Consider the following 23,825-nt stretch of genomic DNA (forward strand, 5'->3'; position numbering starts at 1 on the left):
TAAGGGAGCATTCATTTTAGAATTAGCAGGATATATGTCATATCAATACTGACGTCAAACAAATAAGTAACATCACACAATTTTTTTTTCATTAAGATCTTTAATTGAACATACAATAAAAAAAGGACATTTTCTGTTAGATCTCATTTGCATGGAGAAAAATACAAATCTATTCCACATCCTGGAGAGGGGGGGCAGCATTCTGCAAAGCTGCTTTCATACATGCACTGAACGGTAAGTTAACACAAAAGTACAAGTGACAGGCTCCAGACTTTTATCAGCCAACCCTAGTAAAAACTCCTGAGAAAGTCCAAATTATTCCATGTGAGAAAATAGCAGGCCATACTCTGGAGGGGGGGGGGAGAATATCACACTATCGACGATATCTAGAGCTTATAGTGACGAGGACAGAACCAGGTGTCAGTCAGAAACGCGTGATTCTCGCAGCAGTTGTTAATGCTCTGAGCGGAGCATCTGCTGCGTTGTTCTGTGCGAAAGGTTAACTCTGAAGGGTGGACCCTCGTGCGGACATTCCCCGGAGTTCATGTCTGAAAACATCTGACGATGTTCGCTCTGATATAAAGCTGACCTTTCAGAGATTAGTATAGATGTACCTTTCCAGTACAAAAACAATCCAGCAGTAGCTGTACACTTTAAATAAGCAGAGGCTGAACAAAACCCTTAACCCCAAAGAACGCCTGAAGATAAACTAAACAAATTAAAACTAATTCGTCAAGGCTGTAATCAAAACTGAGGAAAGCCAAGAAAAATGTGACGCTGCATTTGACACCTTGAAACTTGCCAAACTGAAAACCATTAAGTAAAACAAAGTGGTCTTCCACAGACTACCTGGTCTTGGTTACAAAAAAGGAATATATCTGTTTGATGCAAGATCTATGTACAAGAGGTTAAAAAGAGGTCATAACAATCCACCTACAACACAAGCTGTTCAAACGTGAAATTCAAACCCTTATAATTTTCCTGCAAATATGAAGTTACAAGTTCTTGCATTCAGTTGAGCATTTTAAAGTCCCGCAAGACAACAAAGATTTTTTTGGAGAGCAATTTAGAGAAGGCAGATCAAAACAGAACTTTCTCCAATGCTGTGGCCATATGCTACTTTTCTCCCACAACCAGGCAGTTGAGTGTATGAAACAAAGATTGCATCAAACAAAGCCTGATGATTGATGTATTTTTAGCTAAGATCTGTGGCAAACTGAGATGATTTAAGTCCATTAAAGAAAACTTTGTTTGCTAAGCTATTACAGCTTCACAAATATAAGACTGTTGTAACAGGGTGAGATGTTTGAGACAAAGCGACTTAAACTACCTCAAGTTGCAGATCTTAAGACTATATACTAGCAGTTCATTATCTGAAAATAAATCTGGGGAGGCAGATGATTCAGATACTCAAGTTTGTCCCGAAAAGGTAGCCTGGTCACTTGGGTGCATCCTCTAATAAAACTGCATCTAAAACGTATTAAAGACAAGTGCACACTTGCAGGAGAAAAGTAGACAAGTCAGAGAGCATAAGCCTGTATGACAACACTGCTCGTTATGTACAGCACAGGGATGTAGCTCAACATTAAGATGAATTCCCCCATCTCCCATCCCACTAATCCTGAGAAGCTGATCTAGATCGTGAGCGAGATCTTGAACGGGACTTTGAGCGGGAGACTGAGCGCTTCTCCATAGACTTGGATCGGCGGTCATCCTCCCGGGGGGATGGGGAGCGGGAGGCAGATTTTGCAGCACGCTCCTCCTTCCCGTTCTCTACTGGGGAAGCTGATCGACTGCGGGACTTCTTGTCAACGGCCATCTCCTTTGAGCGACTGCGAGAATCACGCTCCGACTTTGCCTTGGAACGGCTCTTGGAACGGCTCTTAGAACGAGACTTGGATTTCCGGTCAGGTGAGTGGGAGCGTGAATGAGATTTGGATTTGCGGGAACGAGAGTGTGACCTGCGATTGCGAGAATGAGATTTTCTTTCTCCTGACTTGGAGCGAGACTTCCTTCCAGTTCTGGAGTCGGATTGATTCCTCTTGTTGACAGGGGAACGAGATCTGTAATCAATAAAATACATGTTTATCTATTGCTTTGTGATTTGAAGATCAGATTAAACAAATTTTGATTAACACAAGAGACAATACACAGACTCCACACTACACTTTTATCTGTCAGTGCAATAAATCAATACATAGGGTCTTTATCCGTTTTCTTTTGCTGTGCTATCTAGATTAGGGAGATCCTCACCTTGAGTGGGATCTGGAGCGACTCCTGGAGCGACTCCTGCTCCTGCGGCTCCTACTACGGGAGCGGCGGCGACTGCGAGATCTGAGGATGAGTTAAGGAGAAAGTTAAAAGATGCACATTAATGCTACATGCAAAAAACGGTTGCCAGTGTGCCAGCAACACACAGTTTACAGCACAGCCTAGTGTGTCCCCAGTTAGTTAAATTATTGAGGGCTGTATTGATCGTACCTGGAGCGACTGCCAGAGCAGGATCTTCGTTTACGGGGTCGTTCCTCCACAAGACGAATCTTCCGCCCGTTGATGTCTGTTCCGTCCAGCTTGTCCAGTGCCCTCTTCATGTCCGATTGAGAGCGGAACTCGATCACTCCCTCATTGGTGCGCTCTTTGTGGGCGTCTGCATAGGTAACTTCCCCCGCCTGGCGCATAAAGTCCTGGAGGGCAGAGACATTTTTAGTAGAGGAAAAAACATATACACACCAACAGTCTGATGTGAATCACCTTAACCAAACTGAAGTGAAACAGACTGTGACCAATCGTGTACCTTTAGGTCTTGCCAACTGCAGCGGCTTGACAAGTTCTCAACGACGAGACGGTACTCAGTACGGACTGGGGGTCCATACTTCTCCCTGCCAGTGTGGGTCCGGCTGCTGTAACCACCACTGCCTTTAAAAACACGACACATTGACAAAGTTAGAACCAACAAAAATGGCCACGTCACTTCTGACTACTGTGGGTTATCAAATGAACACATGAAGTTACTTGAAAGAATAAGACCAAGGAAGTAAAAATTTGAACTTAAAGAAAGAGTAGCTCTGATCCCACTTTCAGATTTGGTGATCAACAGCCACTATTGTTCAGTATGTCCAAGTTGCACTCTGCTGCAAAGAACACCACTGCATCCATGTCAGGCTATACAAAGCCTGTCTTACGTTGATGCATCACACTGTGATGCTTTAGTTGCATTAAGAAATGGACAGTGATGTTCTTTCTAGACCCCTGAACCCTGTAACAAACAAAGGAGGCACCCACATAGGTTACGGTCGAGGACACTGTTCAATCAAATTAAGGGAGAATGGTGTAGTGAAACACGTTCACCAATCTTTTGATATAGTCGCTAGACCAAATATCAGTCTGAAAATGTTTTCCACTTACAGCATCTCTTCTGATTTTAAGTTATTTACCAGAGCCGGTCCACTTATGTTTGCTGTCAACATAGAAACCAATGGCAATTCTCACCATCACCCCTGGTCTATTGGCAAAAGGCTGCTGTCATCATGGCTTCCGGTTAGGTCAGCCAAGGATCAAGGGGGGCAAAGGTCACACACACATTGTAAGGTGAAAGCCAAGGCCAAACGGGACAGGCAGTCATCTTAGCCAGTCATCTTTAGCCTCAATGGACTCTCAGCCGCAACTGGACTCTTTCAAATTGAAACATCAAGGACGTTTGTTAATGTTGAATATGAAAATAAATATATATATATATATTATATTATAAACCAAAGTTAGAAATACACATTTCACAAGAAAATGTTAGTCTAGCTAAATCGTTCAAGCTAAAACTACACTAGCTGTGTTCTCGGTCAAATGTGATGGCTTCTCTTCCGTGTTGCAAAAATAAATTTTGTTTGCAACACATAAGAGAAGTCAAGCCTTTAAAAACAAGGCTCACCATCATCCAAAAGAAGTTTGAAAACCATACTGGCACCTTATTTACAAATTACTTTAACCAACTCTATCTTTGCAGTCTAAGTAAGAGTTCTTTTTGGGGGCTCCAACTTGCAGCTTTTTGTTTATACCCAATAATGAACCACAGAAATATTGCGTGTGGCTCAGACGGGAGGAGCAAAAGCCTGCAGGCCACCAACCCTGGATAGTCAAAACAAAGAACAACTGGTCTCCAAAAGGAGATTAGGGGCAAAGTTAAGATTCCCTGAGTGACAAAAGTAGATCAGTGCTGATTTCATTTGACATTTTCTCCATAGTCAGGGTTTACACGTCAAATAAATGGGATTATTCTTGAGCATTGGGTAGCTATTGGTGTAACTGTTTAAGAGTGCATGCAATCTGAATAGTAATAGTAACTGTGGTAGTAATATAACCTAGGGATTCAATGTGTGGTTGGTTATAAACCGTTGTCAGTGTAACCTGGCAATTATATGAAAAGATTAAACATCTGTAAACCTGAGCTGCAGGTCTGCACAACGGCGCCAAAGTGACTCCACTAAACAGCTGTGTGTGCAGGCCACATCCGACACCTCGCCCCGGGGAGAGGGGGGGGTATCTAGTAATAGACTCCACTTACTGCGGCCACCATCGCGATCCCCTCCGCGATCGCCTCCGCCGCGACCACCTCTATCGCCGCCGCCGTAACCCCCACCCTGGCCATCTCGGTCTCGCCGCGGCCCGCGGGCATGTTCGACGATCACCCGCTCCCCGCACAGCTCCTTCCCGTTCAGCTCATACACGGCATCGTCGGCGTCCCGGTTATCTTCAAACTCCACGAATCCATAGCTAGATGCGGAGAACAATTATAAAACATGGCGTAAGAACAAATAAATTAAAAATCAACAGGTTCAATCCCAGTGCGTTAGATCAGCCCGCTATGGTGCGGCTAGCTAGGTATGGTTAGCATGGCCTGCTAGCTCCGCGCTCTAGCAAACACAAAGACGACATGTTGGCCATGCGACATTTGCCACACGGCTGAGAACAATGTCGAGGACGTGAAGCACATTTAAACTCAAAAGAATAATATCACAGCAAATCAAACACACGAAGAAACATTGCAAGCTAACTCGAATATTAAACTAAACATACATTTGCTTTATATCGTAGATTTTTTTACTCGGGCTGCACAGTCGTCGTTAGCATGAGAGGCTAGCAAACGTTAGCTATTCTCAGAAAAACTCACCCGTTCTTTAGATCGACTTCGTTGAGTTTCCCATATCCGCTGAAAAATCGCTGGATGTCTTTTTCGCGGACATTATAGCTCAGTCGCCCGATGTACACCCGAGGCATGGTCTTCCGCGTTTAGTTGGTGTAGTTTCGGATAGTTGATCTTCACAGGTCGTTGTGGAGAGGGCCGATGCCGCCGTGCAGAGTGAGATTAGCAGTTAGCGTCTCCGCTAACATATTGTCTCTGACGACACAAGACAAGCCAATCAACGGCAGGCTAGAGGTGACGTTCTTCCGGAACGGAGTTTCAAATTAAAAGCTCCAGAATAGAGAGGGATGGAGGGATGGATGGATAGACAGATTTACTTTATTGATACCAGACAGGGAAATTGTTGTGTTACAGCGGCATGTAAAGAGCAAAGAAAAAATAGTTATTGCAGAAGGCGACAAAAGAGACAAGCATGCAAAATTGCAGTAGTTGTTTGAAAGGTAAATTTATCAATATCAGTAGAAGATAAATTCACTGTGGCTGCAAAAGCAATCAGAGAGTTTTGGTGTGAACAGGAACTATAGGGCTCATGGTTTTGAGGGTTGGCCTTTTGACAGACTACGACTCCTCACCTCTCCTCACCTCCGTGGGCAGGAAGGAGTCCTTGCGGAGGCGGGGCTGAACCATAGATATATATCTATGGGCGAAACCAGTTCGTTGGAGAAAGTGATCCTCTGGCTGTCCACTAGGTGGTGAAAAGGGTGCTCGTGGTTGTCCATGATCGAGGACAGTTTGTTCAATGCCCTCCTCATTATCACCACTTCGGAAGAGTTCAGATACACATGCGGAGATTTCATAGTTTTCCCTAGAACCCAAAACTCCTCATTTCAATTTGAATTTGATTGAGGTGAAATTAATGAGAACATTTTTTTATATTTGATCATTTATTAGGGCCTGAGCACTGACAGGCACTGACAGTCAGTGAAATTGAAATTGTAAGGATTATTATATATTATAAGTTATTCTGACCGATCTTCACAAAAATCGATACACATGTGTATCATGATCAGACAAACCAAAAAGTCTACAGGTGCAATTGTAAAAACGCAACAGGAAGCCTGCTATGTTGCATTTAGTGGCCATTTTGGCCAGATTCCACATTTTTACTTTGAGGTTCTTGTACCAGGGCTTCCATCAGATCAACAAAAACCCATTGATATGGATTAAAGCCCTAGGCGGCCCTTGTCCAGCTCTTATACGAAATTGAAAAAGTTCAAATTTCCTTTATTCTCTGCACAAGTATGTGTTCACATTTAGAGTATCTGACTCTGGTCTTGCATTTCGCTATGTAATCGCATAGTTTTTATTTTGAAACATACAAATTATTTCAATATAATAAGTGTATTTTCTGTGTAGCCATTCTGATTCATAAAAAGTGATGTAGGTTGTAAATGTAGTAGGTTCAGCCCAAACCTGGAGGATCACAGGTTTTTAGCAATCATAGATGGTTAAAATATATCTAAAACAGTATCAGTTCTGTCGGTAGTTTGCTACATACTGTTTGTGTAAAAGGCTGTTGCCCGCTCCAATTAATACATAATGTATTCGATATGACAGGATTCAACAGTTGCGTTCTGTACATACGAAACTGTAGTGCAGATGTAAAGTACAGAGAAAGCAGTAATGGAGAGAGAGAATAAGATTTTATTTTTGTAAAAACCAGGTTTTAAAATGATTCCAGTCAGACCATATCCACTTTTTTCCAAACAAGAGAAGCAGCATCGTTGGTCTGAAACTCTTCATATACTTGCTAGCCTGTGTTGAGCTTCTTGATTCACACTTGAAATTGATGACCCGTGTTCGTTTTCAGAGACCGTCATTAGCTCAAGAATTCTGCTCTTATTGGGAAAAATATTTTTTATAAATTTTCACATCTTTCTAATCAAATATTTAGAGTTTGACAAATTGTGTTATCATAAACTTTTGAAATCAAAGAAATGATCAAGTAAACAGCTGTTCTTCAATGATTCAAAAGCACTCAAACACACTTTCTAATTCTGGCTCACATACTTCGTCTCTAAGTCTTCAGTGAGAAGGCGCTCCCGCTACCATCCACCCCTGCAAGTTTTACTTTGTTATTTTCTCCTGTAAAACAATCTTTCTGTATGTTCTCCAGCCTGGTGACTTTGATTTTTATCTTTGTTAAGCTACAGCAAAAATTGACTCTGGAGTGGCAGTTTTGTGATTCAGGGCCAGACCAGGCACAGAAACACAACTTTCAGATAAACCAATGTTGAGCTCAAGCAAAAAGAAGTGAACTGTTGTTGCAGAAATTACAATTTGGCTGGTTAGATGGAGAAATGTATTCATGTGTGTTGTATGCAAGGGAGGACCAGAATGAATGCGGAAGAATACGAGTTGAATCAGGGTTTTCTTGCAGGAATCAAGAATCACAGCAAATGGGAAGAAAATTAAACCGTGGAGGGTTTATCAGCCAGATAACAAATCAAATCCAACAGTGTATGTGGAGAAACATCATCTGTCTACAACACCCTGAACCCCATGCATCACCTTCAGATACTCTCTAACTTCCTGCCTGGTCAGGCCATGACCCAGCTAACAGACAGCCAAACCCTCCCGCAGTTCGATTCAGAGAGTCCTTTTAGCAAATCAAGGGGCATCCCGTCCCAGCTCCCGCCCTTCTGACGAGGAAAGGGGAGGCAGAGAGAGGAGCGGGGAGCCCTGTTTTGTTGGCCTTTAGTTGGCTTTGGCGCGGAGCTGCGCCCTCTTGCCCGTCACAGCCTGGAAACCGGTCTTGATGCTGGCGACTGAGCAGCGGGAATGGCAGGTCTCACACTGCAAGAAATAGAGGCGAGTGTCTTTCTGCAGGATGGTCTCTGGGGAGCGGCAGGTGTGACACGTCACGTATTCCTCTGCAGGGGAGAACACAGTTATTAGCATTGCAGGAAACAAGTGGTCCCGATGCTTTTATTGGGGAGAAAAACACTCAAGGAGCATTTCATTGTCTGTTGCCCCATATCATTTCATTGTAGCTACTACTGCTGTGTCGCAGCTGCTGGTGGAGACAATCAAAGTTCAATTCAATACAAGAGGACAAATACCTGCATTCCCCTCTTTGAATAGTCTAAACGAGGACCCAGAGTTGTGATGAATGATTACGAATAAATTAATCAATCCCATTTATACGTTTATCATATGGATGGGTTACATTTACATCTTAGACGTAGTTTAATGTGAAATTAGAAACCTATCATCCAGTTGAACCTTGTAGGAGTTTATGTTGTAATCATAGTTTAATGATTGAATGTAGGTCGCCAATTTGAACAATTTCATTCAAGAATTTGACTCCTGAAGCTGAAGTCATGTGGATGGTGGATGAAACTTTGTTCATGCAGACAACCACAACATCTGTTTGGAAATCTGAAAATGTTTACTGCATGTAAAAAGTGAAATTCCAACTTACTGATATATCTTCTCAACACGTTTTCTATCTGTTTCTGTTGAAATCGGCCTTTAATCACAAGCTGGTTATTTCCGTCTATAGAACCACTGTGGACAGAAGCAGAACAAACTGTCAGGGCAGTGTACACATGGGTTTGCTGTCATTTGAGAAGTCTACAGAGTAAACACAAAGACGTACCTTGTTCCAAGCTCAGCCAACAGGAAGGCGAGGAGATGTTTAGGTTGACGATGCAACCTGGGATGAAATGCATGAATGGTCATTTTAGAGGTAGCAACACCAAGAGGACAGCGGGTTTAATGCAAGTCATACATCAGCCGAATTAGTTTTAATCAAACTTTACAGTGGCATCAAAGTGAAGGGAGTTACACAGTCAGAGTGAAGGAGGTTAGTGTGTACGAGGGGAGAGAGAGACTCACAGTTTGCAGATGTCTGTGAAGTTGACGAAGGAGGTTTTCTTGGTTCCCACTCGCACCACCTGAGGAGGCTTCATAACAAACTTCCTCTTCTCTCCGGCCACCATGTCTGGGTTCTTCTCCCTCATAATGTTGAAGACGCGGTTGAGGAGCTGAACACACAGATGTCGCAAGAGTTACGCCGACTGTAGCCGAAAGTATTTACACCAGGACCTTTCATGATACTCGCTGACCAAAGATTTATAGGACACATATGGGGGTCAGTATTCTAGAAATATTAGGACCATGTTGAGACAAACTGAGCCGTGGGCCAAATCCATACTACTTTGTTTGTTTGGAAAAGCTGTTACGGTTGAAACTCTGGGTCTGTGTTGCTGTATGGACAGCAAAAAACAGACGTTTAAGAATGATGACTGACATCCTGATTGGTGCTAATTAGAGTTATTACAGGTTTAGCTGGTAACAACAAAAAGACAGACTTCTATTTGAAAAAAAATATTTTGGACTTGTGCTTTACTTTGGGACCAGGAAGTCAGAGAGAAAACATATCAAATAACTTACAGACTTGTCATTGATCCATTCTATTCTTACCCTATGATGGTAAGAATTGAGATAACTTCCTCTGGTCTCACCTAACTTCATTCTTTGAGGCAACTTTATTTCCATTCAAAAATGAACAAGCGAGAGTGACGCACGACTGGATGAGAAGACTTTAAATCTCTATCACTGCATTTTCAGAAACGCGATCTTATAGTTTCGTCAAACTCAAAGAGGCTGTCCAGCATGTTGGTTAGGCTGCCAGTTGATAACGGAATCTTGGTTGTGTGTGTTGTGATAGTTCACAGGTGCCCTACCTCATCATAAGTGTAGTCTCTTTCTGTGCCGGCCCAAGCTGGTCCCATGCAGGAGCTGAAGGAGACGCCATCGTTGTTCTTTCCGTCGTCGTCGTCCAGAGCTACAAACACATCGTACAAACATTATCGCTCAAGTTTCTTTCTTCCCTTTTCAATCTCTACATGAACAAGGGGGAGGTGGTTTATTCTCACCATCGTCCTTCTCCAGTAGTTCTCCCTCGTCAAAATCAACTTTCTTGGGTTTTTTCTTTTTGGTCGGAAGCACCAAGTCCAGGTTGTCTTCTTCTGGCACCTCGGTCTGCTCTCCTTCAATTTTCAGCTCCTGGATAAGACCGAGAAAAGATGAAATTCAGCGACGAGATGACGAAGACTACGTGTGAATGTGGTTACGGCATTTAAGTGGAGTGAGGAGAAAGCTACAGTAAAACAGGAGGAACCGATGTAAAATGGAATTAGAATTCACACAAGTGATGAGGAGAGAAGAAAGAAGGATTGCAGATGTTCCAGTTTAGCGGCGACTGACCTTTAAACCCTCCTCAACTTCATTTTCAAATACTTTTTTGGGCTTCTTCTTCTTTTTCTTCTGGTTGAAGAAGTTCAGGTCGTTCAGATCATCGGATGGCTCTAGAGAAGATGAGACACAGATTAGATCCACCTTAATGCAGAGTGACATTTAAATGTATGACGCAACATCCCACTTCAGCATCAAGGCCTATACATGAGCTTTCAGTGAGAACCATCTTTGTTTTTTCATTCAAACCTTTCTTCCTGCATTCATCTTCCTCAAGATCCATCTCCTTGTCTTCTCCGGCCTCTGGTTCCACCTCCTTCGCCTCCACCTCTTTAGTCTCTTCTCCGCCGCCGCCCTCTCCTCCTTCCTCATCCAGCATGAAGGGCTTCTTCTTCTTCTTCTTCTTCTTCTTGGTCATGTTGGGATCGAAAATCATCTGAAGTGAAGAAACAAGAAGAAAGAAATGAAGTTTTACGAACCGATTAGCAAGAAGACCAAATGACAGCAAATTGACGACATTTTCTTCCCATGTAAGAAATTATTCTTTTAATTTTTTAATTGAACTTTGACCTTCTGACGCCATTACAGTTCAGCATGGCCGGCACATTTTTCTTCCTTATCTAATGTTCCCCTTTTCCAGCTTCCACTTTCATGTGATTACTACAGGTTACAGGGCAATAAAGCTGTGGTTCCGGCCATTCCTTTGCTGAATACTCTAATACTATTTTGGTTTTCTGCCATAGTATTGTTACCATCCAATGTAGAAGATCCTCAAGCTACGGGACTGTGAACACTACGTGCTTAATGTCCTAACGACTTTAGACAGTTACCGCAGGTGTCCCATGTACAAAAAGACCAAATGAGACAGAAGAACCGGTCTCCTCTTCACATATCAAGTCACCACAGCCACCTGCTGTATGAAATGTCTTTCCAGTTGTACTGTTGTTAAAACTCACTGTAGCTTGACATATTACCGTTTTACAGCCTAAATGAAAATACTGAATAAAACTAAGCATGAAACCCTCATTTCATTGACTAAGTTTAATTGATAGTGAGCATAATGAGATTATATAGTGAAATATGATGGTGCATTGAACAGCTCATTATTTTGAACTTCAAAATCCAGTGATTCTAAAGTGATGGAACAGAAACATCATTGATTCATTGGTGAGCCTTAAAGCACGAACAACAGTCAGCCATTGAGAACTAGTAGTAAACGACTATCGTTTGAGATCTGACGTCAAATCGTCTGATATTATGAAAAGCAGCTAAATGTAATAAAACCACATAATGGGTTATAATACTGATGAACAGTCGTACAGTTGTCTTGTCACCGCTGTGTGTTATATTAGAGCCAGTTCAGTTGCATTGAAATTTAACCGTTAGCTCCCCGGTTACTGCTAGCGCAGCAGCTTATTGAACAGTAAGCTAACTATGCTAACTAGCTAGCTCCAGCCACTCGGTGCGAGTTCCCCAGCGGCCATGACAAGGCGGATTGAAGAGCCACGCTACTATTGATAATCTACTCGATGATCTCGATGGCATGTATCGTGTTACAGTGGTGCATCGGAGGGTTTCCTCGTAGTCTGCGACCGGTCGGGCCGCTGTTAGCTCGGCTGCTGCCATGTGAGAGCTGCGGCGGACAGGGAGGGGAGCAGCAGCGGCGAGGCCCAAAGTCCTCCTTCACCTCCATCTGAGCCGAGAACCCCAACACGTTTACCCAGCGAGTGAGCCCGGTGACGCGGGCCGCTCGGCGGACAACCCCCGGAGACTCACCTCGTCTCCTGACATGGTTGCGGGATGAAAAGAGTCTGAAATCCGGTCACTTTTTTGTCCTCCTCGATCAGACCCACACCGCCGCACCGAAAATGTCTTGCATCAGCGCCGGAGCCGCAGTGCGCAAGCGTGACGTCGACGCAATCTGACGTGTTCAACGCGCGACGGCGCGTATCAGTGGAGCTGCGTTCAAGAGCAACTCCAAATCCACAACTGTTGCTAAATAGCTACTGTGAGTGAGAGGAGCTGAAAACAGTCATTTTAATGTTAAATCTTATGTTATGTATGTTAGCTGAATACTAGATGATTATACTGCTTCTTCCGGCTGGTGTTATGGTTTTCTTACTAATAAACGGAATATGGGAAATAAATAAATAATAGTTCGCTTTCATCTTCTTATAATATTAGTAATACTGATAATCATAAAAAATAAAAAAGCCCACCTCATATCATTCTGAGCACACCTGAACTGTTTTAACACACTTGTTACATTTACAGAACAAACCAAACTGACATGAATGAAATCAGGGAGTTTGCCTCTTCTAATATTATGTATATTATAACTTATGTTTTTTTATACAGAGGCTTAAATAAAAGTATCATATTTATATTTTTTATATTTATATAAAGTGTTTCTAGTCATATGTTGCAAGATTTTGTAAATAAAGTTTCACTGTCCAAATGTTCACACACTCACTACATCGATCTTTGTTCATTTAAATTACAACTGAAATCATTTTCCAATAACTTGATTAGTCAATCAGCTAAAATAATCTATTGGCTATTTTGGGTAATAATTCCATTAGTTATAATGATAATAATTTCAAACTAAAAGGCCAAACCTGCTCAGATACCGTGGGATTTAGTGTCTTCTCTGATCATTTTTATGTGCTTGTCAGACAAAAGATTCAACATGAAAACTTCAACTTTAAAATGTTCAACTCATCAATCAAGAAGGCAATTACGAGATAAATTGATAATGACATAATTTCTGTGAGCCTGAAGTGCCTGTAAAGCAAAATACACTGATATCACACGACGACGAAAATCCAGCACAATAAAATAATTTGAAAACTTTTAATGATTTTCGAAATCATCTGGATAAATTAACACTGAAATGCAAACATGCTTCTTCATCCTTCATTGTTATGTTTTTCAAATTTTCTTATGTAAAAAATGTACATCATGACTTTGAAAAACTAAAGGAATTAACTCTTTCAACTCCAAAATGCTGATGTTGTAGACATTGTATTATCATCATTATTAATATTATTGTTTACATTATACAATTTAAAATAGAAACCTTTATGAGATGACAGAGACAGACGGAGCCGGATGAACATTTTAGGTTCAACCTCTCTCTCTAGCTTTGCATTGTGACTTTTGTTGTGATTTCCCGCTGTTGCATGCTTCAGTTTACACAACCTCAACAGAACCTCTTGGTGACAGCAAAAATACAGTATATAAAAAGAGATACATTTGGGCTATTTACAACAAATAACAAGGACCATTGGTGAGAATGTCTCTGTGTGGTGGGTGCATTGAAATGACAACAAAAGTAAGAAGTGGAGGGCAAAGCACACAACCTAATACAAAAGAAGAGTTTCAGATTCTGGTGAACACACACTCTAGCTCTAGCCTCTAGCTTCTTCACTCAGCGCATGCTCAGCTGCTCTCCTTTTTTCAGTGCAGTTAACAAATAAATTAAGATCAAACAACAGGGAGTTAAATAACTTTTGTCAATAAGGAAAAAAATAAATAAAACATCAAGTGGATTTTACCCCACAAACACAGGTAAATATGTGAGTCAGACACAGATAAATTAAGATTAATCTTCATTCAAATTTCCCCCGTCATCCAGTGACGTTCACAACGCCACACACGACAGCTCCATTACTTCACAACTGAGCTCATAAACAATAGTAGCACACTTCAATATGAGCTCGGAAGGTGTTGAAATGCCTTACCCACTGCAAGGACCAGGAAATGCTAGTGTTGTATCGAAATCAAGGGCATGGAAATTGCCATGATAAAGTGACAGAGCTTCGATATAAAAGCTGCCGAGTGGCTCATATTCATTTAACAGGAGTGCAGGGGATGGAAAAGGAGACACTACAGCATTATTTGCTTTTCTTTTTTTAGTGTTACATAAAATAGACGCTATCTCTCTGCAGACACACGAAGAACACTCATCACAACATCCTATCAGTCCATTCATTTCCCCAAAGTTCTTTCATCTTTCCTCTATGGTGCAAGTATGATGTGGCAGGTGCTGCGTTTACATGGCTTCCATTGCCCAGCGCTGCAGGTCCTCCAGTTCGTCCTTGTCCTCCTCTTTCTTGGCTTTACGGGTGAAAAGACAGAAATAATGTTATGTTATGTTTTAGTTGATGTCTCATGGATTTTAGACCAAGGAATCAACATAATGACAAAACAGAAGCTGCTTTCAGACGAGCCCTGAACAGATTCCTGTTCTCCAGATCGGCTGTGTGCTTGAGAGAGGGGCTCTGGACTTTTTTCTGGAATTTCTGCTGCCAGCCCACTAGTTAAAACTCCAGGTAAGCCCATGTGGGGAAAACAGCCAGAGATTATCCAAAGGATTGACCTCATTTAAGTTGACATGTTAATGACGGAATACAAATGTATCAGGATGGAAAAGAGAAGCCATACACATAGAAGACACAGACAAAATGTCCTCTTGGAGAGACAATAAGATTCAAGAGCTTTTGGTGATAAGGGCTGGTGTTTATGTGCTGTAAACCAAAACACAGTGCTGTTACAGCGCTGTATGCATGCAGCTCCACCCCTCACCTGAATGCTCCAGAGATTTCTGTGTTGTTTTGAACAGGCCTGAGTGGAAAATCTACTGCTGTGTTGTTCATGTGCAAAATGCCAACTCTGGAGAAAGTCCTGACCCCATTGTTGGAATATTCTCTGCAGAACATATCATAAAACAGCTAGAGAGACATTTTATTTAATAGTGTGTTCTCAAACTTCCCACCCAACTCTAAACAAGACTAAACTTAACCATTCTTTCACTGATAGAAAAAGATTTAGCAGTCAGGGCTGTGGAATAAAGTTCTTTTTAAAGTATCTCACCAGGTCTGGAAGGTAATGAAGTAGAAGGCACGTTTGGTAGAGGGACGTTCTCTGCTCCCCCGATCTCCAGCAGGTTATTGTCCAGCTGCTCCTGCTCCAGCTCATCCAGCTCCGCCAGCAGTTCATCCTGAGAAACACACAAACACGGCAACACTGCAGATGAGGAAAAACACCAACCATTTTGTGCAACACCAAAAACATTAAGTCGATGATTGTAATAAAGAAAACAGATAAATGTTTCGCTGAGTTATATTAAAATACTTATAGTCAGTTGACTGAGAAATTAAGAAAGAACGTATTCATAATTTTATCCCAAATCATCCCAGGATGACTGGACCCAATAATCATCTGTGGTGAGGTCGAGCTATGAATAAGACCATTCAAAATGAAGTCTACAGCCTCAGTGAGTAAAGAAACACAGAGGTCAGTCAGCAGTGTTGAGCCTGAGATGGAAGCGTTGAGGATGATGCTGAAAAAATCTGTCCTGCAATAACAGGGCAAGAAGAATCATGACCTTTACTGGTGGATATAACGTTTCTAGGTTTGTAATGTCAGATTGTCCTGAAGCCAAATATGACACACCAGCAGGAATTAGTTCAGAATAACAAACTGAATTTAGAGTAAACAACAAAACTAGAATCTAAGTTCTGTAGTTGTATGCCTCTGCCAGACAGTGCAGCTACAGTCTACATACATTTTGTTTAGCAGACTCATATGAGGACACTGTGATATTTTAACCTTTAAAATCTAATCTTTGATTCCAAGAGACAGACTTGAAAGGTCATGTTCAAGAGGACACAAACATGTTTAGTGAGAACAACGTGATCTTGACTTTTGATCACCAAAATCGGATCCAGCTTTGAGTCCAAGTGAACATTTATGCCAACATTGAGTCCATTCCCAAGGCATTCTTAAAAACATATATTTATAACTTCTAAAAATGGGTTTTGCGAGGTCACACATATGAGGTCATCCTCGAATCCAAGCAAATATTTGTGCCAAATGTAAAGAAGTTCCTCATGAGTGTTTCTGATACATTATGTTCACAAGAACATGAGGTCACAGTTACTTGACATTTGACCACCAAATTCCTTTCAGTTCATTCCTGAGTCAAACTGAACATTTTTACCAATTTTATGGAAATTTCCTCAAGGTGTTCATGATATATCGTGTTCACAAGAACACAAAACACGTCTCTGACCTCATCAAACTCCTCCCCGAAGCCTACAGGTTTAGAGATGGTGTCGGATATTTCCTGGGCCAGCTCCTGCTGCTCCGTGATGTTCTGCATCAGGTCGTCCACTTTGTCAATGTCCCTGAGACATGAACGACAAGGAACAAAATCTGAGTAAAGCAGAAAACACTCAACTCCCTGATAACCGAACCTCATATACCTGAGGGTTGCATGTAGCAAGTGTGAGCAACTACTAATGCTGTCCATATAATCTGGAGATTTTATGTGAAGGTTTTAGCAGATAAGTTTCTATAAATACATGTCTAGTGTAGTCTTTCATTTATGTCATTTAAGGCCCATTGAAGATTCAAGTAACAGCAGATGCAGATGGGTTTGGCTGAGGGAATATGTGCATATGGGTAAAACAAATTCCTCAAAATCATTCTATTGTAAGTAAAGACTAAATTGTTGCCTATTTCCCTGAATTCCAATGAAGGCAGTTGAGAGAATATTTCTTTAAACCAGTTCCGCGTCCGTCTGATTGATCGATCAGAGAAGTTGTGAGGAATCGGATCTGAATCGGATCACTGACAGCGTGTTGGCTCTTACATGTTTTCATGGGCAGACTTGATAGCCTTTGCAGCGAAGCCCATGTTCTTGAGCACTTCAGTGTTGGTGTTGGCGTTCTCCAGAGCCTCCCTCTGGAACTCGATGGTCGACAGCGTGCCGTCGATCTGAGCGAGCTGCTTCTCGTACCTCTTCTTCCTTTTCAAAGCCTGCAGGGCCGCTGAGGAGCGAGAGAGACAGAGGGGAGGTGAGAGGAGAACGAGTCACGAGGAGTAGAGACAGGTTGACAACATAAATGTGAAGTTAGACTGTGAATCATGGGGATGGTTTTGTGCTCCAACAGAAGAGTACTGTCATGGGAGCGGGTTGTTAAACGTCTGCTGCGTTAGTCAGCACCACGCTTAACGCTCTGTGACTTCATAGTTTTCCACTGCTGACAGGAATCATTAACAACATACTTACACATTAATCTGACATGTTAGTCACAGCACGGACAACAAGGAGGACAATTAAATATGGATATGACAAGCATTTGAGAGATGAGGTGGAAATTATTTTGGCACAGGGGAGAGCGGGTCAACCATTCACCAGAATGTCAGTCCCCCCATTCCGTGTGCCGACTAACTGAACCCCAGACAGCACATGATGGCTGTGTGTGAGTGATGGGTGATAAAGACAGTGCTGCACATAGATGCACTGTATGAATTTGTGTGTGAATGGGTGAACAGCAAAACTGCACTGAGCCCGCTCACACATACACAAATGTATCAGAGACGAACCTCCGCCTCCCGCTCACTTTCAATCTGTGCGAGAGAGGAAGTGAATAAAACATTTGTGGCGAGGCAAATCACAGCGTGGCTTTGCATGGAGATCAACTGTAGGGAAATCTGACCCACGATATTTCCATCACACTCCTGAATGTGTCACGGAGCCCTTTTAAAGCGCTTCTGAACAGTCATCATGTCCATTTGTCTTTTACAGTGTCAGAGAGCATCATGCAGGGCTGACTTATTCTCATCACGGACGTAGTAAATAAAGGAAATGTTCCGTAAGTGATCAAAGCACAGGAAGGATTACCAACGTTGACTGTGGTGACACTTTGACCTTTGGTTTTGAACCTTCAGGTCAAAGTTCTACCCTTAATCAACACGCTCCTGCATGAAAAGGTGTCTTCAAAACTACTGTCCAAAGACTTTGGAATATATACTCACAGTCCCAGATAATTGATCTAACTGTTTTTGACTTTGTGATCGTTACCACAGTCAGGCCTAAATGTCCACTTATAATAGTGATAGATTTAAGGGTTGCAACACTTATTGGATGATTAATCGACCACTTAATTCATCGACAACGATTTTAATAATCTATTAACTGGTTTGAGTATTTTTTTATGACAAAACAAATCTAAATTCTCTGATTTCAGCTTCTTAAATAAGATTATTTTCTGGACACTTTGCTCCTCTAATGACTTGGTTAGTGATATTTTAGGACCAAAAGACGAATCCATCAATCATGAAAATAATCAACAGATTACTCAATAATGAAATAATCATTAATTGCTGAATAAATAAATGTGATGGTCAACACTTTTATTTCAGACTCTGAGATCCTTCCTTCTTGCCCCAAATAAATCCACATCACTCTACTGTATACACTGCAATCTAATGTGACTGTCATCTTAATAATTGTTTTTATTCGTTGGCAGCATTGTACACATCATAATTGAAATGGCTCTAACCTTTGCTTCCTGTTACATGTTGATCAATGTCTTTGTGTTTTAAAAGTGAAGCTTCATGAGTGGTTGTGAATGTGTTCTGACAGTCCGGAGTCCCACAGTGTTCTTACAGAGAGGTGCAGGACCTGCTGCAGGCTTCACTACAGACTTCTGACCAAGGTGAAAACACGCCCACCTCCCCGTCAGTGACTTTTAATACTCCAGACCTCAACCCTTGTCCCCGTCCCTGTCAGTATCTTCATGGCCTGTCTCTCTGCAGTAAGGACAACTGTCCACAGCCATGTCCACACCATTAATCCAGTGTTTTGATTGGGTTTAATTGCCACTGATCTATCACACGAAGACGTGATGTGCAGAGACACGTTGGTAACAGAGGATTCCTGACAGAAGCAGCCGATAGTGCAGAATCAAATCTCACACACAGGCAATAAAACACACAGCGATCAACTGAGTTAACAGTGACTGTGGTGACGATCACACTTAACTTAGCTAGCATGCTAACACTTAGCTTCGGGTTATTGACCAGGCATTTTTTATGCCACGAAGCAGAAACCAGAAAACCCCACGCTGCTGTCCCACCTCGTTTGTTTTTCGTGCCGTTCTTCTTGGCGATCTGCAGTTCCTGCTCGATCTTCTTCTCCAGGAATTCCTGCTTCTTCGTTAGCATCTCCTCCGTCTCTCGGAGCTTCTGGATCGCCTCTTGCGGGCTCGGTCCCTTTCCTCCTTTTCCTCCTGCCCCGAATATCTTAGTCAACAACGACATGTCCGCGAAGTTCAGACACACTGTTTATCAATAATGAAACTAACAAATGTGCGTAATGCCGGAGAGGACGAGGCTCAGCGGCTGGACCACAGTGACACTGATCCCAGTCTGAACACGGACGATTGTTGATGTTTTTCTACTTCCTGGATAGGGCCCAATGACGTAATGAGCACTGACAGCATGTGGGCGGTGCTTCTTGCGCCCACTGTCTCCACCTGCTGGGGAAGTTGTTAAGTAATTATAATTATAATAATAATTAAACTTCAAATAAATAATGAAAAAATAAATAATCCAAAAATATTGTTATTTTTTAAATTAAATTAAATTAAATTAAATTAAATTAATCCTGCACAGTCCGCTTCTGCGCAGGAGCGGATACTCCATTTAATAGTAACATTTAAACATGCTATGCTCTCAACGCATACTGCATGTGATTATACGGTATTCTTTCATTAGCAAAGCTCATTCAGGACAACAGCTGGAGTGCTGCTCTTGTAATGATACTGAGGTGTTATGTATTCTCGTTTCTCAGGTTCTAGCTGCAAAAAGTTGGCAATATAGTATGTTGGGCATGGACTGCCTGATATACCCCTGTAGTGTCCATGTTTAATTCAATTTCATGCCGGTGTTTTGTGTCAAAATGCTAAAAGTGATTTTGGAAAAACAGAAGGGAAACATACTTGAATTTCAGGGCGCAGGTTGAGTAAAACTTAATGAGGACTAATTTGTGATGGTTATGAACTCTCTTGCATTTTCATTAACCCCAGTTCTTATATCCCTTTGTGTGTCTAACTGAACAGAGCTTTATTAGTAACTGAAGAGATAGAGTAACCTTCATCGTATGAGAGGAAATCCAGTAGTATGTTGTGATGCTAACGGTTCATGCTGGAATAAAGTGGATTCACTTGGTCTGACGTTTTCCTTCACATCTTCATAAAAAACCTCAAACCCTGTGGGGGGGAAATGTTTTTTGAGAGAAGATTCCAGATTCATTTACTAGATTGGCACTCAGGAGAGCTCAACAGAGCCGTATGGTTCATCTCTGATCCACGCAGCTTCCTTCTAGCAAGTTTTGTGGTTATTGGTCCAGTAGTTTATTACATAAACCTGTTGACTGACAAATCAGAGATGAAAACATAAACTCCTTAGCAGAGGTAATAAAACCTCCACCTATTTATCAAGGAAATGTCACTACGGTAATAATTATTAGAGACACAACAGGAAATCAAATGTAGAAAGAATTTTTTCTAGAATATCTAAATAGTTGACGGGTAATTTTCTGTTGCTCAGCTTATCAATTCATTTATTAAAAGCTCATTTTCCCCTGATACTTAGTCTATAGGGTATGTATTTTTGTCGTGCACTGATTGCTTGAAGGATAATAACGATTTTCTTTTATGGACAACTTTACTTAATCACAAGCTGCACAAACCAAACAAGAGCAGCAGAGGAACCCAGCAACCCAGCAGTTTCTCTTCTTCATGCCGGCAAAATACTGAACTCTTAAAATTGGCAGGAACTCAATCACCTATTAATTGCAAAATATATTACACTATATCAATTTAAATTGATACTATATCAATTTAAATTGATATAATGTAATAAATTCCACTTTTGTAGTGCTTCTACGCATTAGTTTGGGTATCTGGCATGTCTACCGTCCCAAAAGCTCTGGATCCTCTATTTCAGAAACTATGTGCTAAAGTGCGTCCAATGGAATTTCCCCCGAAATAGACGTCATAGTCGAAAAATGCCCATTTAGTACATTCCCCCATAGCTCTATGCACTCCCCCACTACCACTCGACCCACCCCTAGATGGACCCTCCCACTTTATAGAAGATCGGTCCACCGGTGTCCGCCATGTCATTCGTGCAAGCCTTGGAAACACTTGGATTAGCTAACTAGCAGCATGAATCGGTGGTCGGCTGCAAACATGTCTTCATGTGACTCCAGCTTCAGAAGACACAAGATTGAGATGGATTGAGTTCATATATGATGGCAACGTTCCTGCCATCACTTTGAATCGGACTGTTTTATCAACCTGGGACAATATAACGCTGGATTCTCTAAAAGGTTGTTATTGAAAGAGGGGTCGGTGCCATCTTTCCATGGCAATACTGAAGACGAGGGAAATGTAAGTATTTTTTTTTTTTACAATTCTGGTATTTGCTTCTTTTAGACATTTTGTGTGGAGGCTAGTGCCGTTAGCATGTTGTGCCGTGTGTGTGAGGCTAGTATGTAGTGGTGGCGGATAGGGAGAGACTTTACAGGAGTTTTCATTAATCGAGGACGGCTGGCAGTCCACGGTGAACGGTGATCACATGGCAGGTTCGTGAGTGTTGTGGTCTCCACGGTCTCATTGATTGTGTCTCCGTTCTAAAGTTGTAACAGCATCTCATTTGTTGTGACTCCATGGATATTGTGTCTGTTTTATCATAGGCACACAGAAAACTGTGCTGCACTGATGTCGGTGTTGGGACCTCAGCTGTAAGAGACCTCGCTTGGAGGAGGGAGAGGACAAGATGTGACGTGAGTGACTCAATATTTAATCTAAACATTTCAATAATCACAGATTATCATCTTACACTTTTTTAGCTGTTGCAGCCTTTTGGCGAAATCTTTGTCGCTCTAATAGAATGGAATCTTCCAACCCTGTTCATAAGACACCCACATATATTGTCTATGAAAACTGCCTCCTGGAGCTGTTCGAGGTGTGTCCTGTGTGTCGGCGGGGGACAGATGTAATATATAAGAAGGGCGAGTGCACAGCAAAGCCGGTGGAAGCAGATGCAATCTTCCATGATTCTTACAGGCTCTATTTAAAAGCCAAACAATGTACAAACAGTATGTGAAACATAAATAACATATCAATTAACTGCTGTCTTTAAATGGTCTTCACCATGGTCTTCACCATTTAAAGACCATTTATTTATCGTCTTCACGATAAATAGAATAATATAATTATAAAAAGAAAATAATAAATACAAAAAATTGCAAAATGTCCAACTTTTTCCCCAATTTGTATTACAGATAACGTGGATAACCTGTTGGACCTCATCTTTCACGTGGTTTTTCAGGACCCGGCCCCATATGTGAATGAGGTGCTGAAGATCTCAAAACCTGAGGATCTCTCTGCCTAGTATGAGAAACCTGACAAGCAGGAAGTTATAGCCAGCTATGTGTCGAGTTTCAAGCAAGGGCAGGTCTGAACCCTGTATAACTTCCCTGAGACTCAGGGAACACTCTGCGTATCTGGAGCACCGAGCAGGAGGGCAGGACCACCCTGATTCTCCGGCCCAGAGGGCCCCAACACCAGCTCACAAAGCTTCTGTACGCCAAATACCTGTAACGGCTGAGCAAAGTTCACATTGTATTTAGAGAATAAAAGGTGACACACAAATATAAAGTGTTCCTTTGTTTACAGTATAGCTACTGATGGCACAAATTGTATTTTTGTAATGAATGTATTTATTATACTTGGTATTTTTTGTATTTATTACCTCTGTCCCAGCCAGTACATTTAATAACTATGATTAAAAAGCTCTGTGGCAATCTTTCTGACAATAAAAGTTTATAGAAACAGTTGTGTGCTTTTAATGTTTGATATGTAACATGTCAACAATTGACACGTGTAAGATGAGCAGTTAGCAAAGTAATACAGAGGGAAGAGTTATTTATGTATTTTATTCCTCAGTCATAATTTTATTGCAGAAATGACTGATATCTCATGCATAAAAAACAAAACAACTTACTGCTCTATTCCTTTTAGACATAAAGGCCCATAATCTGCCCTATAGATGTTGAATGCATTCTCTAGTGAGAACACATTCAAACACATGTCCTACACCTCCATGAGAGGGGGGAGGGGTGAGAAGGGGGAGGGATGAGAGGGGTGAAAGGGGGTGGGGTGAGAGGGGGGCGGGGCCCTCAAAACAGCTTGATCTAAGGAGGTCTGTTTTAGACAGAGTAAAAAGGTGCAGTTTTAAATGATCCTTGGGGTATTTTTACCAAAAAATGTTACAGACATTTCATTAAGACCCCAAGGAACCATATCAACTGTGGTGAAATGGGCATTATATGTCCCCTTTAATAAAACACAAAAACAGAAAAAATTGAAATTAATTAAAAAAAAAAAAAAACTGCGCTTCTGTGGGCTTCTGCGCAGGATTTTTATTTTTTTATTAATTTAATTTAAATTAATTTAATACAATTTTTTTATATTTAATTTATTTATTTTTTAATTTAATTTAATTTAGTTAGATTTCTTTTATATTTACTTTAGTTAATTTTTTGTATATTTAATTTAATTTAAAA

At 41.4% G+C, this 23,825-nt stretch overlaps 3 protein-coding genes across 3 annotated transcripts; all 3 read right to left on the minus strand.

Annotated features, from left to right (window-relative positions):
- Window positions 1-80: 80 nt before the first annotated feature.
- Window positions 81-5,366, minus strand: LOC133956290 (serine/arginine-rich splicing factor 6-like). The gene is made up of 6 exons (XM_062391207.1): window positions 5,162-5,366; window positions 4,556-4,764; window positions 2,795-2,916; window positions 2,482-2,684; window positions 2,254-2,334; window positions 81-2,063 (listed from the first exon to the last, which is right to left on the minus strand). Exons 1-6 carry the CDS (start codon window positions 5,266-5,268, stop codon window positions 1,616-1,618), a joined length of 1,170 nt encoding a protein of 389 aa, XP_062247191.1. The 5' UTR covers window positions 5,269-5,366; the 3' UTR covers window positions 81-1,615.
- A 1,452-nt stretch (window positions 5,367-6,818) lies between these two features.
- On the minus strand, window positions 6,819-12,331 carry eif2s2 (eukaryotic translation initiation factor 2, subunit 2 beta). The gene is made up of 9 exons (XM_062391856.1): window positions 12,173-12,331; window positions 10,646-10,832; window positions 10,409-10,509; window positions 10,078-10,207; window positions 9,886-9,986; window positions 9,035-9,183; window positions 8,796-8,852; window positions 8,619-8,704; window positions 6,819-8,067 (listed from the first exon to the last, which is right to left on the minus strand). The coding sequence occupies exons 1-9, from the start codon at window positions 12,185-12,187 to the stop codon at window positions 7,892-7,894; spliced, it is 1,002 nt and encodes a 333-aa protein (XP_062247840.1). The 5' UTR covers window positions 12,188-12,331; the 3' UTR covers window positions 6,819-7,891.
- Window positions 12,332-13,235: 904 nt separating this feature from the next.
- On the minus strand, window positions 13,236-19,650 carry LOC133957100 (charged multivesicular body protein 4b-like). Its single transcript, XM_062392533.1, has 5 exons — window positions 19,327-19,650; window positions 17,055-17,232; window positions 16,473-16,587; window positions 15,272-15,398; window positions 13,236-14,515 (listed from the first exon to the last, which is right to left on the minus strand). Exons 1-5 carry the CDS (start codon window positions 19,508-19,510, stop codon window positions 14,451-14,453), a joined length of 669 nt encoding a protein of 222 aa, XP_062248517.1. The 5' UTR covers window positions 19,511-19,650; the 3' UTR covers window positions 13,236-14,450.
- Between the last annotated feature and the right edge of the window lie 4,175 nt (window positions 19,651-23,825).

The sequence above is a fragment of the Platichthys flesus genome, chromosome 7, assembly GCF_949316205.1.
Source record: "Platichthys flesus chromosome 7, fPlaFle2.1, whole genome shotgun sequence".
Taxonomy (NCBI): Eukaryota; Metazoa; Chordata; class Actinopteri; order Pleuronectiformes; family Pleuronectidae; genus Platichthys; species Platichthys flesus.